At 40.5% G+C, this 13043-nt stretch overlaps 1 protein-coding gene across 1 annotated transcript; it reads right to left on the bottom strand.

Annotated features, from left to right (window-relative positions):
- Positions 1 to 6: 6 nt before the first annotated feature.
- Positions 7 to 12389, bottom strand: LOC103461047 (uncharacterized). Its single transcript, XM_017303566.1, has 7 exons — positions 11868 to 12389; positions 7886 to 8233; positions 4660 to 4995; positions 4347 to 4448; positions 2627 to 2950; positions 2339 to 2384; positions 7 to 1178 (listed from the first exon to the last, which is right to left on the bottom strand). The coding sequence occupies exons 1-6, from the start codon at positions 11929 to 11931 to the stop codon at positions 2362 to 2364; spliced, it is 1197 nt and encodes a 398-aa protein (XP_017159055.1). The 5' UTR covers positions 11932 to 12389; the 3' UTR covers positions 7 to 1178; positions 2339 to 2361.
- Between the last annotated feature and the right edge of the window lie 654 nt (positions 12390 to 13043).

Raw genomic sequence — 13043 nt, 5'->3', positions numbered from 1 at the left:
AGAACTGGTAGATGCTTCTTAGGATTCAGAGGAAAGTTGGTGCAATGAGGGGAACAGGAAGGAGGAGAAAAGAAGAAAACATTTTATCCAGGTGACGTTTTGGTCACTCAGGTTTAAACAGTTTCACTATTTAAAACGGGGAAACATCCAACAGGAAACTGTGATTCTAGTTTCCCAGCAGAGACAGTAAAACATGTTCAGTTGTTCTGTCCTCAGGTCTCTGAGGAGAGAAGGAAGTTAGAAAGTCGACTTGTAAAGAATAAGCCAGACACCAACATGGCCCTTTTCAAAGCAAWCGGGCTGAAGAGGAGGAAGGAGATCCAGGAACCTGGACACCATCACTGGGTCTGATMCCTCCTGCTGCTCCTCTCTGTTCCTCTGSTTCAGTGATTATTAGTTATTGTCAGATTAATTTTCCTCGTCTGTTTGTGTTCTGTCTCTCGCCCCCTGAGCCGTTTTCCATTCTCTCCTCTCAGCCTCCAATCTGCCACCAAGTCCAGCTCAGGTGTTTTGCTCCAGCTTCTCTCTCTCAGTACTTATACGCCTCTCCTCTCCTCGTTTCCTCATTCCTATGATCCCTTTCTTTGTTTTGGTCGCTGTCAGATTTAGTTCAATGTGTTTTAGTTCAACTTTAATCAGCTACTTGCCGTCTCCGTCTCTCTGCATTCACTTTAAAATGAACCAATCAGGACACAGAGACGTGTTGATGATGTGCTTATTGCTTCATTGTGTTTATTTTGCAGATGCTGCTGAWTCTTTGAGGAGGAAGAAAACCAGGAAATGTTCACTGCAGCCTCACAAGTTGAGCAGCAACTTCCTCCAGGTGTGAAAAAGCCAAACAAGGTTTTACAAACATTCCTGTGACGTCAGCCTTCAGTGACATGTTTTATTTTATTGTCCAGACTGAGAGTCATTCTTCAAACCAAATGGTCGTTTTAAAGGTCAATGTGAACGTTGTTCATTTCATGTTGACCCTAAYCACCAAAGGTCATCGCCGCCTCACCAACACCCCTCCACCCCCCTTCCCCTCTGCAGYAGGTTGGAGCCAATCAGCTCATAATGTGTTCAGCCAGTGGACAGAGCTGAAAGTGGGCCTGGACGTCTGGCACTTGATGCCTCGGTTTGCAGCAGGAGTCGTCACGGAGGCTCAGCCGCTCTACGGCGCCTTCATGGCCCGGCTGTCCAGGTGGAGGAAAAATGTGAAGTTAATGAGCTAATATATTATTATTATGGCCACTCTTGCATCATAATAAAGTCCAAAAAACAAAAATGCAATAGTAGTGTTTTAGGAGGAGGTTTTCGACTCAAAGAAAAAATAAAAAGCACTCGCAGAGACTTCTCCTTTTTCAACTTATAAAAATAACAACAAGTAATGTCCGAGTTGACTTAAAATATAAACGTTCATTTGTGGTACAAAAACCTTTTCACTCCTTCACCAAACAATCAGATCAGCCTGAGCAGCTGCTTCTGCCTGTTAATCACAGCAGGAGGCCGACTGACCAGGAGGGTCTAAGCAAAACAAATAAATACATAAATATACAATAGATCTACCATTCTCATAACCTTAGATCTGCGAAAATTAATGATTTAGCAAAAAATACAATAATCTAATTCTTAATAGGCTCCAACATATATGTATATAGATCTCATCACATTTCTCCAATGAAACTTTAATATCCATCTATAAGACAGCGTCTTCCTACTCATGTCTATCATAGCAAGAGTTTGACTTCTCGGGATGTGATGGAGCAGCAGGTGTTTGGCATAACTGTCAAGTTTTGGACTTGAGACTACAGGTCATGTCGCTACTGAGCGGGTGGTGAAACTAGCGTATGACGTGAGGAGGCTTTAATACGATCATGTATTTTACATGACGGGTGGAAACCCCAGTCTGTACTATAAAAATCTGATTAAGATTAGAGCCTAAATACTTTCTATTTCCAAAACAGAAAGGCTACGTAATGTTAGCTAGCCTACAAATTACTATTGCCAAGTAATTCCCAGTAAGTGAATATTTAAAATGCTTTTCTAAACAACTGTGTTGGAAGATGTCAGTGATTTTAGTGAAACTTAATACAGCACTGACAGGCAGCCGTGTTTATATGTTCCCAACTGTGGCTAAAGCTGCTGCTAGCTGGTTTACTCTCCGATCGGAGGCTGGGTCGTTTAAATACAGTTGGAGAATGGTAAATTGACAATGACTGATAACGGCTAACACTTAAATACTGTTTAAGTGTGCTACATAAATGAAATTAGCTTTACCTTCTCTGACGGTAAATTAGCTGTACCGTTAGCTGTATCTAAAGCTAATTTAGAGTAAAGCTAAACTCAAAATTACCTTCTGGTCCAGAAGGTCTGAGGTCAGAGGACTCCGTTCTCCTTCACTGCAGAAAGAAGAGAAGACAGAGACGGGGAGGCGAGGGTCACCAGGACTCCTTCAGTACCACCAGAACCTAGATCAGGGTCAGTTCTTCACAGATCAATGAAACACTGGGTCCAACTGACCCGGCAGGAACAGGGAGAACTAAACCTGTTCCAGACTCAGGTTCTAGATCAACTCTTCCTCCAAAGTGTTTTATCAAACTGGGACAGAACCAGAACCCTGCAGCAGAGTCCAACCACTGACCTTTTATCTTTAGATGAACCCGTTTCTTCATCAGGATGGTTTTCTCTTTGCTGTAGATGCTGCAGGTGTAAATCTTTACATCTTCAGGTGTGGGGTGCTTCAGGGTCAGACTGAGGTCTCCATGTTGAAACTTTCCCTCCATCTTAGTTCTGTTTCTGTAGAGTCGGTCCTGTTCTTCAGGTTGGTCACAACTGTTCTGATACACATGGACCTTCCTGTTGTCTCCATCTGTCCACTCCACCTTAGCATCGTGAGGCAGTCGGGTTGTGGTTCTGCAGGGCAGCAGGACCGACTTTACTCCATATTTCAGCCAAACCTGATACTCTGAGGAAACAACAAGCAGGAAATAGTATTTAAACTTTAAATGTTACTGTTGTAGAATAAAATGCATGTGAAAAATCCTAATTTTCCGATTTCCCTCACCTGCCACCTGAGCAGTTATGGGCTGAACTTATACAGCTCAACCCCCCGCTGCCACTAAATGGCTCTAATTTCAAGGATTTATAACTCAGTCCAATCATGTGATGTCTTTTTAGCTTCAAACACCAGGAGAGCCTGGGAGCCTGAACTGGGGCTGGTTTTTGATGAACGTTGGTGGGAATCAGCCCTTACAGCCATTCAAACTTCTCCATGTGCCGCCTGAGCTTGGTTCAGTTTAAAGTGCTATTCAGACGTCATTATTGCAAAACTAGGCTGGCAGATCTTCCTAAATACGGTAGATGTTATCCATGGATGTGGAGGCTCACCCTGCAATCTGGCACAGATGTTTTTCATCTGCTCAGGCCTCACAAGTTTCTAGCAAATTTACTTTCTCAAGAACCGTTGACAGTTTAGCTCACACTGGAACTTTTTCTGGTTCATTTTCTGCTTCTACTGGAGGTTTCTCCCTGTTAGCCCTCCTGTGGTCTTAGCATAACGCTAAGGAGGATCGTTACATGGAGAAACAGGGATTTATCCTGCCAGACCATCAGATCCCAGAACCACACATATAAAAACCTTGTAAAAGCCACAAAGGGTCAGTGTGCCCCCTCCAGGCCACAGGAGGTTAGAGGGGTTTGGATATTTGCTTCTGAAATATACTTTTAATCTAAACAATGTCTTACTTTTAATAATCTGCGTATTTGACCAAATGACTTGATTAAAACTAAAATGTTAAATTTTATGACTTCTACACAACTAGACTCAGGATTTTAATGCTGACTTGGGATTTTTATCAAGACTTTGGTGGAATATCTTGCAATACAATCCAGAGCATCTCCTGGGTTTTTGTTTCTGCTTTTAATGCTGTTTTCAAACGATTTAATATTAGAATCATATTGAAGTGAATCTCCATCAAAAACTCAGATCTTCTTTATATCTAATGAGGAATTGCTATCAGGTAAAGTTTTGAGTTTAGTTTTTCAGCTTTTCTGAAGATGTGACAATTTTCCTGATGACTAGAAATGTGAGATGTTTATTTTTTGTGAGTTTCTGATGTTTGGCTGGTGAATCAAACGACCTGCAGAAGGAGTCTGAGATTGTGAATCCATGCCAGTAGAAAAATATGCAGATCTTTGCTTTTCAACAAAATACAAACATGTTATTTTGAATGTAGAGTCATAAACATACATTTTTACATTGACACCAGACTTAATCTGACAGTATGAAAAGTTGCCACCCTCTGATAATAGGACACATTTTATCCATCTGCATTTAGAGGCATAAAAGTTTAGAGACTCACCTGACATGAAATAATGTCGAAAATAAAATAAAAGGCCTGCAGAGACGATCAGAACCAGAACCAGCAGAACCAGGAGAGCTGTGGCCCAGGATGGAAAGCTTCCTGTGGAAATCAAATAAGGTTTGACCTTCCTCTGACCTTTGACCTTCATCAGTAGATCAAATCAATCAAATGTTATTTGTCATTTCAGCAGCAAGATATTTCAAAGAGTTTTACATCATTAAATACAAAGTCATGCAACATAGAATCAGCAAAACATGACAAAGTCATTGAATTGGTAACTGATTGTTTCAATTACAACTGTGTCTCTGACCTTTGACCTGTGTCAGAACCACTGTGTGTCTCAGGATGTCCTGGCCCCTGTAGATGGTGCAGATGTAGCTTCCACTGTCTCTGTCAGTGGGATCCCTCAGGGTCAGACTGGCGTCTCCGGTCCTCAGCAGCTCTTTATTCATGTATGTGCGGCCGCGATAAAGGCTGTCCTGCTTATTGTCAGACCTGCTTGTGTTTGAAAACACATGAACCATCATGAATTCTGGTTCTGGACGGGTCCAGTCCACTGAAGTGTCCTCAGGAAGGTCAGCAGACGTTCTGCAGGGCAGGATAACAGACTCTGCTCCTTCATTCATCACCACCTCCTCCTGATCATCTGAGGAAACATCAAACGTAACTAGTGGGGAGGAAACTGACATGAAACTATTACAACATTTAATATCATTGAGTTTCTGTGTTGTGGTGGAAAATTAGAGGCAAATATCTGATGACTGTTAATGAGACGCCATGTCTTCTCTGTTTACCACAATCAGCAGGCAGACATTTTTAAAGAAGGATTTGTGTCAATTTCACAAGTAGAGAAAAGAGTTTAAAATCTAATTTAAAGATATAAAACCAAGCAGCTGTTTTTATATGACATTTACTGCATATTTATTTATGCAACTTTAATTTAACCAACTGTGTCTCAGTGAGATGAAAAATCAACCTTTGAAGAGACCTGACCGAGACTGGCAGCAATAAACACAAATCAAAACTACAGATATCAAAATACTATTAATATCAAATATGTAAAATAAAGTAAGGAACCACAAATGTAGAAATAGGACTAAACTACAACTTGATATTAATTAAGAATTTCCTTCACGTCTTTCTATAGTTGATTCCAATCTGAGCAATCTAAATAAATTTAGTTTGATTTTTTACATTTGTATGATTATATAGTCTAATAAAAATGCTCATTTTTATTTTTAGACTATATAAATGTCTAATATGATTGTTTGATAATTGTCGGTGATTTCAACATTCATGTTGACAACCTGAAGACCGAGGGGCTAAAAAGCTCTGTAATATATTAGAGAGTTTTGGTTTAACACAACATGTCAAACAAGCAACACACACTCAGGGACACACACTGGACCTGGTTATCAGTAAAGGGTGTGAATATTTCCAATGTCTCTGTAACCGATATTGCCCTGTCGGATCATTTGCTGTTTTCTTTGTCAGTTCTTTATCTGTTAACCCACTTGGACAAAAAGCTACTATCACAAAACGTACTTTCACAGAAAACACAGCAGAAACATTTAATCAAATCTACTCTTCTTCCTCACTCTTAAGTTATAGTGACGTAGATAAGTTGGTGGATGATTTTCAGTGCAAACTTTCAGGTATCATTGATTACATTGCCTCCACTAAAGTGAATTTTGTGACTGGTAGGAAGAAATHTCCATGGAGAAATGCACAAGTAGTTCAATCTGCATGACAACTCTGCCGTAGGGCCGAACGGAAATGGTGTAAAGGTCAACTGCACGTTTACTATGACATCTACAAAGAAAGACTACGTAACTATAACACAACACTAAAACATGCAAGAGAGGCTTTCTTTGCAGATGTCATAAACAAAAACATTAACAACGCTCGAGCTTTATTTGCTACTGTTGACAGGCTCACAAACCCTCCTATGACGTTACCACCTGAACTTCAATCTAATGCCGCCTGCAACAAGTTTTCAAGTTTCTTTTCAGAGAAAATTCAAAAGATCAGAGGATTAATCTGCACATCCACTCCAAAACCAGTACCAAAGCTGGGCCCAAACAAAATAAATACAGGAAAAAGGACCCATTTTCAATTACTCAATTATAAAACCCTAGAAGAAACTATAACTCAATTAAGCTCCGGTTCCTGCTGTCTGGATGTCCTACCCACACATTTCTTTAAGAAAGTCCTGCCTGTTGTTGCTAATGATCTGATCCAAATAGTAACTCATCGCTCTCTTCAGGTGTTTTTTTCCCCCAGGCTTTGAAAACAGCAGTTATCAAACCACTGATAAAAAAGAACAATCTGGACAAATCACTACTGCAGAATTACAGGCCGACCTCTGACCTCCCATTCATCAGCAAAATTATTGAAAAAGTTCTTTTTAAACAATTAAATAACTTCCTAACAATAACAAACTGCTTTGACTCCTTCCAGTCTGGTTTTCATGCTCACCACAGCACGGAGACGGCCTAGTCAAAGTGTTCAATGATATCAATATAAACACAGACTGTGGGAGAACCACAGTGCTGGTTCTGTTGGACCTCAGTGCAGCTTTCGACACTGTTGACCTTTTGACATTTTACTGAACCCACTGAAGAGTTGGGTCGGACTCTCCGGTCCAGTGATCCACTGGTTTGAATCTTACATAAAGAACAGGAATTTATTTGGTTCAATCGGAAACTTCTCATCAGAGAGGTCAAAGGTCAGATGTGGGGTACCCCAAGGTTCAATCCTAGGACCCCTCTTATTCAATATTTATATGCTCCCACTGGCTCAGGATACAACAGGAAATAGGATTAGCTACCATAACTATGCGGATGATACACAGCTCTACATCACGGTGTCAGCAGGTGACTCTGAACCCATCGAACAGATGAATGTTAAATCTTTTTTTTTTTCAAAATCCCTTTCTCTCTCTTACCGTTTATTCAATGTCACATGCTGTTTTTATTTTGTTTTTTAATTATGTAAAGCACCTTGAAATGCCTTGCTGCTGAAATGTGCTATACAAATAAGATTTGATTGATTGATAATAATGTGTGCGACTATGGAGTAGTCATCTTGTGATTGGAAGGTTGTAGTTTGATTTCAGCTTCCTCCTGCCTCGTGTCGATGTGACTTAACCCCAATTTGCCTACTGATCTGCGTATCGGAGTGTGAATGTGACTCTAGTGTAAAGGGCTTTGAGTTGTCAAAATGATTGAAAAAGTGCTTTATAAGTTCAGTTCATATACCATTAAAAGACACCTGGTCTAAGTCCACAAAATTATCCACAATTGCTGTAAAATAATTTCATGAACATCAAGTTTCTACTGCAAACAGAGCAGCTGATAGATTCCCTCTGAGTCCTTGGTCTCATTCATCCATCCATGGGTTTCACTCATTCACTCTGGGATGCTGCTGCTGCTGGTCTCCATGGTTACAGAGGATCAACAACAACCATCATCAGTTTTCTCACTGCAACAGATTCATTCACAACATGTAGCTTTAGAATCTGGTGTTAATCTGACCTTTGACCTTCAGGTGAATGGCTGCCAGCTCCAGTTCTTCTCTCCCGTCGTAGATGATGCAGGTGTAGTTTCCACCGTCAGACAGGTGAGGTTTCCTCAGAGTCAGGCTGAAGTTTCTGGTGTCCAGAGCGTCAGGGTTCATGGAGGTCCGGCCTGTAAAGTTCTGGTTCTGGCCTTTGAGCTCATCGTTGTCTTCTCTCCTCAGGTGGACAGATTTAGGAGTGAGATCGCTGCGGTTCCACATCAGTACRGGGTCTTCAGGCAAATGATCAGAGTATCGGCAGCTCAGGAGGACAGACTCCGCCCCCTCATTAACCTCCACCACTCCAGCCAGGGCATGCTGGGAAACTGAGGACACAGACAGGAAACACTACGTGTTCAGTGGGAAGAAATTACATTGCAAGGATCTTATGTTGGATTTTTATTGATGAACAAAATTTTTTTTTAAAAATTCAAGTCCTGGACTCCATGATTTGGGTCGAAGGAATCACTCTTTACTTTGGACCCTTTAAATAAACAGGGACATAAAAGTGTCATAAAAACTGATAAATTAATGAAAGTATAGTTCATCGTACCATGGTAAAGAAATGTAGCTGTCAGAGCAGTTTGAACAAGGAGCCTCTGACTGAAGACACTGTTTCTCTAAGGCCGTCTGATGAAGAGGATGGTCAGGGTGATCCATAATGTTCCTGATTTGATCTAAAGTTCCTCTGGACCATCATCTCCAGTAGCCCCACAGTCAACCCCAGAACAGAACAGAACAGAACCAGAACCAGCCTTTTCACCAGGGATCCAGACGGTCTCAACTGGTTTTTCCTCTTTGGCTCCGTCTTGGTCTGATCTGACAAATTGTGCCCAGGCTGGTTTGAGACTTTATGGATTTAGTCCAAATGACCACAACATAACTCGTCTTTATCTTCACCTGCAGACGCTCAGCAAACTGAATTTAATTAAAAGCAACATGATGAGAGATATTTAATAGATTAGATTTAATAGAGCACCCTTTATGTCTCCTCCAAGCTTCCCCGCAAGATTCACAGCTGTATCTACGGCAGAGCAATGGATCTCATCAAGCGAGCCGCAGGGCTTAAAGAGCTCCGGCCGGGGGTCGGATTTTCGGCTTTTGACCAAACGGTCCGCCTCAACCAAACTGTAGTCTCCAGGCTTAACCCTTCTAGACCGGAACATGCGATATGAAAGAAGAAGGAGTTTGTCTCACCCAGTAAAGAAACACGTTTACTTGAGAAAGGAATTTAAAACAAGTGGCGCTGGGCATGGCTAGAGGAAAGGGGACAAGACGGGAAGTTGGTGGAAATTTTTACAAAAGGGGGGCGCAGACATTCCTTTGGGGGGCGTTTGGTCCAAGGTAAACTTTACACCTTATATGCACAACAATACCAGTTTAGACTTTGAGCAACTTCCTAAAACTGTATTGTGCAACATTAAAACATGCCTGGCTGCAACTGTATCGATGGCAGCTCTTCTTCTATTCAGTGTTTGTAGCTTCTTGGCGCAGCTCCTCTCCCGCTAGTAGCTTCACCGCATCAGATCAGCGTTACACCGGCTGATGACATTGCTGTGATTCACTTTGTCTGGTGTCTGATTTTCTAATATTTTATGTTTTATTGAGGATTTCTGTACATATGTTTTGGCAGTTCTGTGATCATGTTAAGCAGCAACTTATATTAAAAAGTGTTTTATTGTCCGTCTGGATGCTGCCCACTTCCATGGAACGACAACAGAAAATCGTTCTTATAAACATGTAATTACTAAAATCACGATACCCTCACTTTGTATCCCTCTGAAAAATGAACCCATTTAAATAAAGAAATCCCTCCATGGGTGATACCACGATAGAGAGCGTTCATTTTATAGCGTTAACACGGAGCTGTAAGTGGTCCGGAATGAAACGGGGTGATAGAACAACGGTACAACAGAACTTTTAAATTTCAATAATCAAAATACCAAAATTCTTTCACATTATGTGAAACACATGACACATCATTTAACAACAACACATCACCTGCTGCGGTGGCGCAGCAGGTGATGAGTGAAGATTACTGATGGTCAATAAACGATAAATCTAGCAACAGGAAAGAAACTAAAGTGGACATAAAAATAAACCAAGAGAGGATAAAACTAATCAAATGAAACTAAATGGAAATGAATGAAGAACAAAATGCAAGAATAAACTAAGAAACTAAAGTAAATACAGAGGAATAAACTGGTATGGCAAGACCTTTCGAGCAATAATTAATACCGAGGACTGGTATTAATTATACCGAGCAGCACAGAGCTGCACCACCAGAAACACTGAAGAGAAGAAGAGCTATGATTAATGTAGTTACAGTTCTATCCATGTTTTAATGCTGCAGAGCTCAGTCGTTTTGAAAATAGTTCAGACTTTAAACTGGCATATTGTACATATTTTATCTGGTCATTTTGTGGAATATTTAACAACTAGAAAATGGAAAAGAACAAGAATATTTTTCCACTCCGATTGGCTGCTGTCAGGCCTACCAATTTTAAGTTGAATGTTCATTAAATTTTTCACAGACGCCTGTGAAAATAATTTCTATTCCCATGACTTTTGTTCTCTGGGAAATTATTTTTGATGATAAATACAGAAATCGAAACATCTACAATAGTGATAGTAATATTAACAATAAAATAATAGTCAGTGCAAAGTAGCCTACAAATGTACTGAAGTCTTATTTAAGTTTGAGTGTTTAGCTTGTTAATTGTATTGTTAGAAGTAATTGTTTGCACTATTCAAAGGCTTTTTATTAAACTGTGGCCATAGCAACGGTACAGTTAATTTCTATCATCACTATAAGTTTCAGGCTCAGGATTTTTTTTTACTTTAAGCCCTTGAGCCTCCGGTCGGGTTTTGCACTGCCTCTGGCCACAGTTTTTTCCAGCAGGCATTCAAAGTTTTAGTTTTCATCTCTTGAATGGCCAAGCTCTGTATTACGTATATTTAAATACCGTAACGTTTTTGGCACACAGGTAGCGGAGACGCAGAACACAATGCACTGTGGGGGAAAAATGGCTGAAAAAATAATCACTGTTCACATATATCTGTTAAAGCTATTGATTTCTGCAAAGAAAAAGGAATAGTGCTACTTACACTTTTTTTGTGTGTTGTCTATATGGAGCCATTGGCAACTCAAAGCCACAGGAAGGGGGTAAAATATGCCCTATGCAGTCTCTGGGCTACCATCATACATTTGTCACCACTGTGACTCTGATTAAGGACACACACATAGACACACACACACACACTGACTTTGTTTTTTGTTAGACCTACATGTTTGTTCAGTGTTCATTAAGCATACATTATACATGTTAAGGAAGTTTGTTCTAGTAGAATAATTTAGACACATGCACACAGTTTATTTGAGTCAGTCACAGAGAGATTGTTCTTGTATTGTTCTTTTAATTCAGTAAACCTCTTTTTGAAGCACATGGTGTGGCCTCTGTTTTTGCTTCTTTTGTCCAATTGTTACAACTTACCCCAGCAGGTCGTAACAAAGGAACACCATGTATTTGACATGAACTCATGAGGTCTGTGATATTCTTGCAGATGTTTGAATTGGTGCCATTTGTAGTAAACAAATGTGGGTATGTATTTTGTATAAAAGTTTGAAAACTCTAGCTCAAAAATTCTGAGTTAAAGGTGCTGGAGCAAAAAGTGTTACAACCATAGCCGGTCTCCTACTCAGAAAGTGAGAAAAAAAAAACATTTTAGAAGATCAACGCCGATATTTCACGATTTCCTTAATTTAAATTTAAGGAAGTGTCTGTAAATCAGTCATATATTTATTATAATAGCTTTTTTGAACCCTTTAGAAAGTTTTTTTGCGTTTTTAGGTTATTACCAAAAATCCCATTAAAAGTCGCAAAATTACACATTTACACGGCGGTATGCTTAATAAGCAGAAAAAGAACCAAATAAAATATATTCAATGTTTTCACTCACCAACACCAAACTCCGACGTGACGAAGATGAGGAGGCCAAAGAAAGAAGCTCGGAAAACAAACATGATCCTAACGTGAAAAATACCGAAACGAAAAACAACTTCGACTAACCGCGCTGACCGTCAGCAGCTGATGTGGACGGTTTCAGTTTAGAGAGATAATCAAGTTAAAATAAAAAATATATATCCGAGTCGAACAGAACCGAGTGATCTGAGCCTCGCCCAAAAACAATGAAAGCGAAAGTATGAAATGATGTCGCAGTGGGAACACTGCAGGTGAACTCCGGCGTTTCCCCATCAGATCCGGTTCCTCCTGCGTCTTCCTGCCGCTCCTTCAGTGAGTTGTTCTTGAAAACCAATCAGTCACGGCTGCACAGTGAAGCCACTGGTTGTTCACAGCAGACAGCCGCTCCTCTCTGGGAGGTTCTGCCTACTGCCGCTAAATGTTTTAGAGGTACGCAGCACCCTGCCGTACCCGCCTACTTTCACCCCTGGGTGGAAGTGAACAGGCTTTAGATTTACTAAACACAAACAGACGACAGATCTGGAGGATCAGCCTCATGACCAACTGCCGGAGAAGGACCTGGGGGAACAGCAGAGCGGAGGCAGGTGGAGTGACAGTGATTCGACCACAACTCAGTTTTTCTCAGTTTTTAAAATAAATGTGTTTAAATATATTCTGCTTCATTCAGTTTTACTCATTTTGTGAGGAAAAATTCTGCTGGTATTTGCAGGTGATCAACTCTAAACCACTCGCACATTTTTACTCTCCGTCTCTCTTTGTCATTTAAGCACACCCGTTGCCATGGCAACCTCCCGCGCACCACAAGCCGACCCAAGATTATGTTAAAAACATTCAGTCCATTATGATATCAGGTTTGCAGGCTTGATATTTATTTAGCATCATTAATAAGCCTCTCATGAACACAGAGGTGGTCGATGAGTTAATTTTAAACTCCTGCTCTGCTCGTTATTTTGGTAATGGAACCGAAACGCACAGAAGTGTGCAACACCTTGTTGAAACAATAATCACTGAGATTATATCATTAATTTGAACATGTTTTGTTGATTTTTTTTTGTTCTTTAATAAAGTTACGAACGTTTTGATAAGAACCCAGAGGAGGACGTTCTGCTCTCAGCCTCCTGGCGCCGTTCAGTTTGTCACCTCATGCTGAGAT

This window comes from Poecilia reticulata, unplaced genomic scaffold (genome assembly GCF_000633615.1).
Source record: "Poecilia reticulata strain Guanapo unplaced genomic scaffold, Guppy_female_1.0+MT scaffold_507, whole genome shotgun sequence".
Classification (NCBI taxonomy): domain Eukaryota; kingdom Metazoa; phylum Chordata; class Actinopteri; order Cyprinodontiformes; family Poeciliidae; genus Poecilia; species Poecilia reticulata.
Note: the sequence above shows the minus strand (reverse complement) of the source record. Positions and strands in the feature narration are given on the sequence as shown.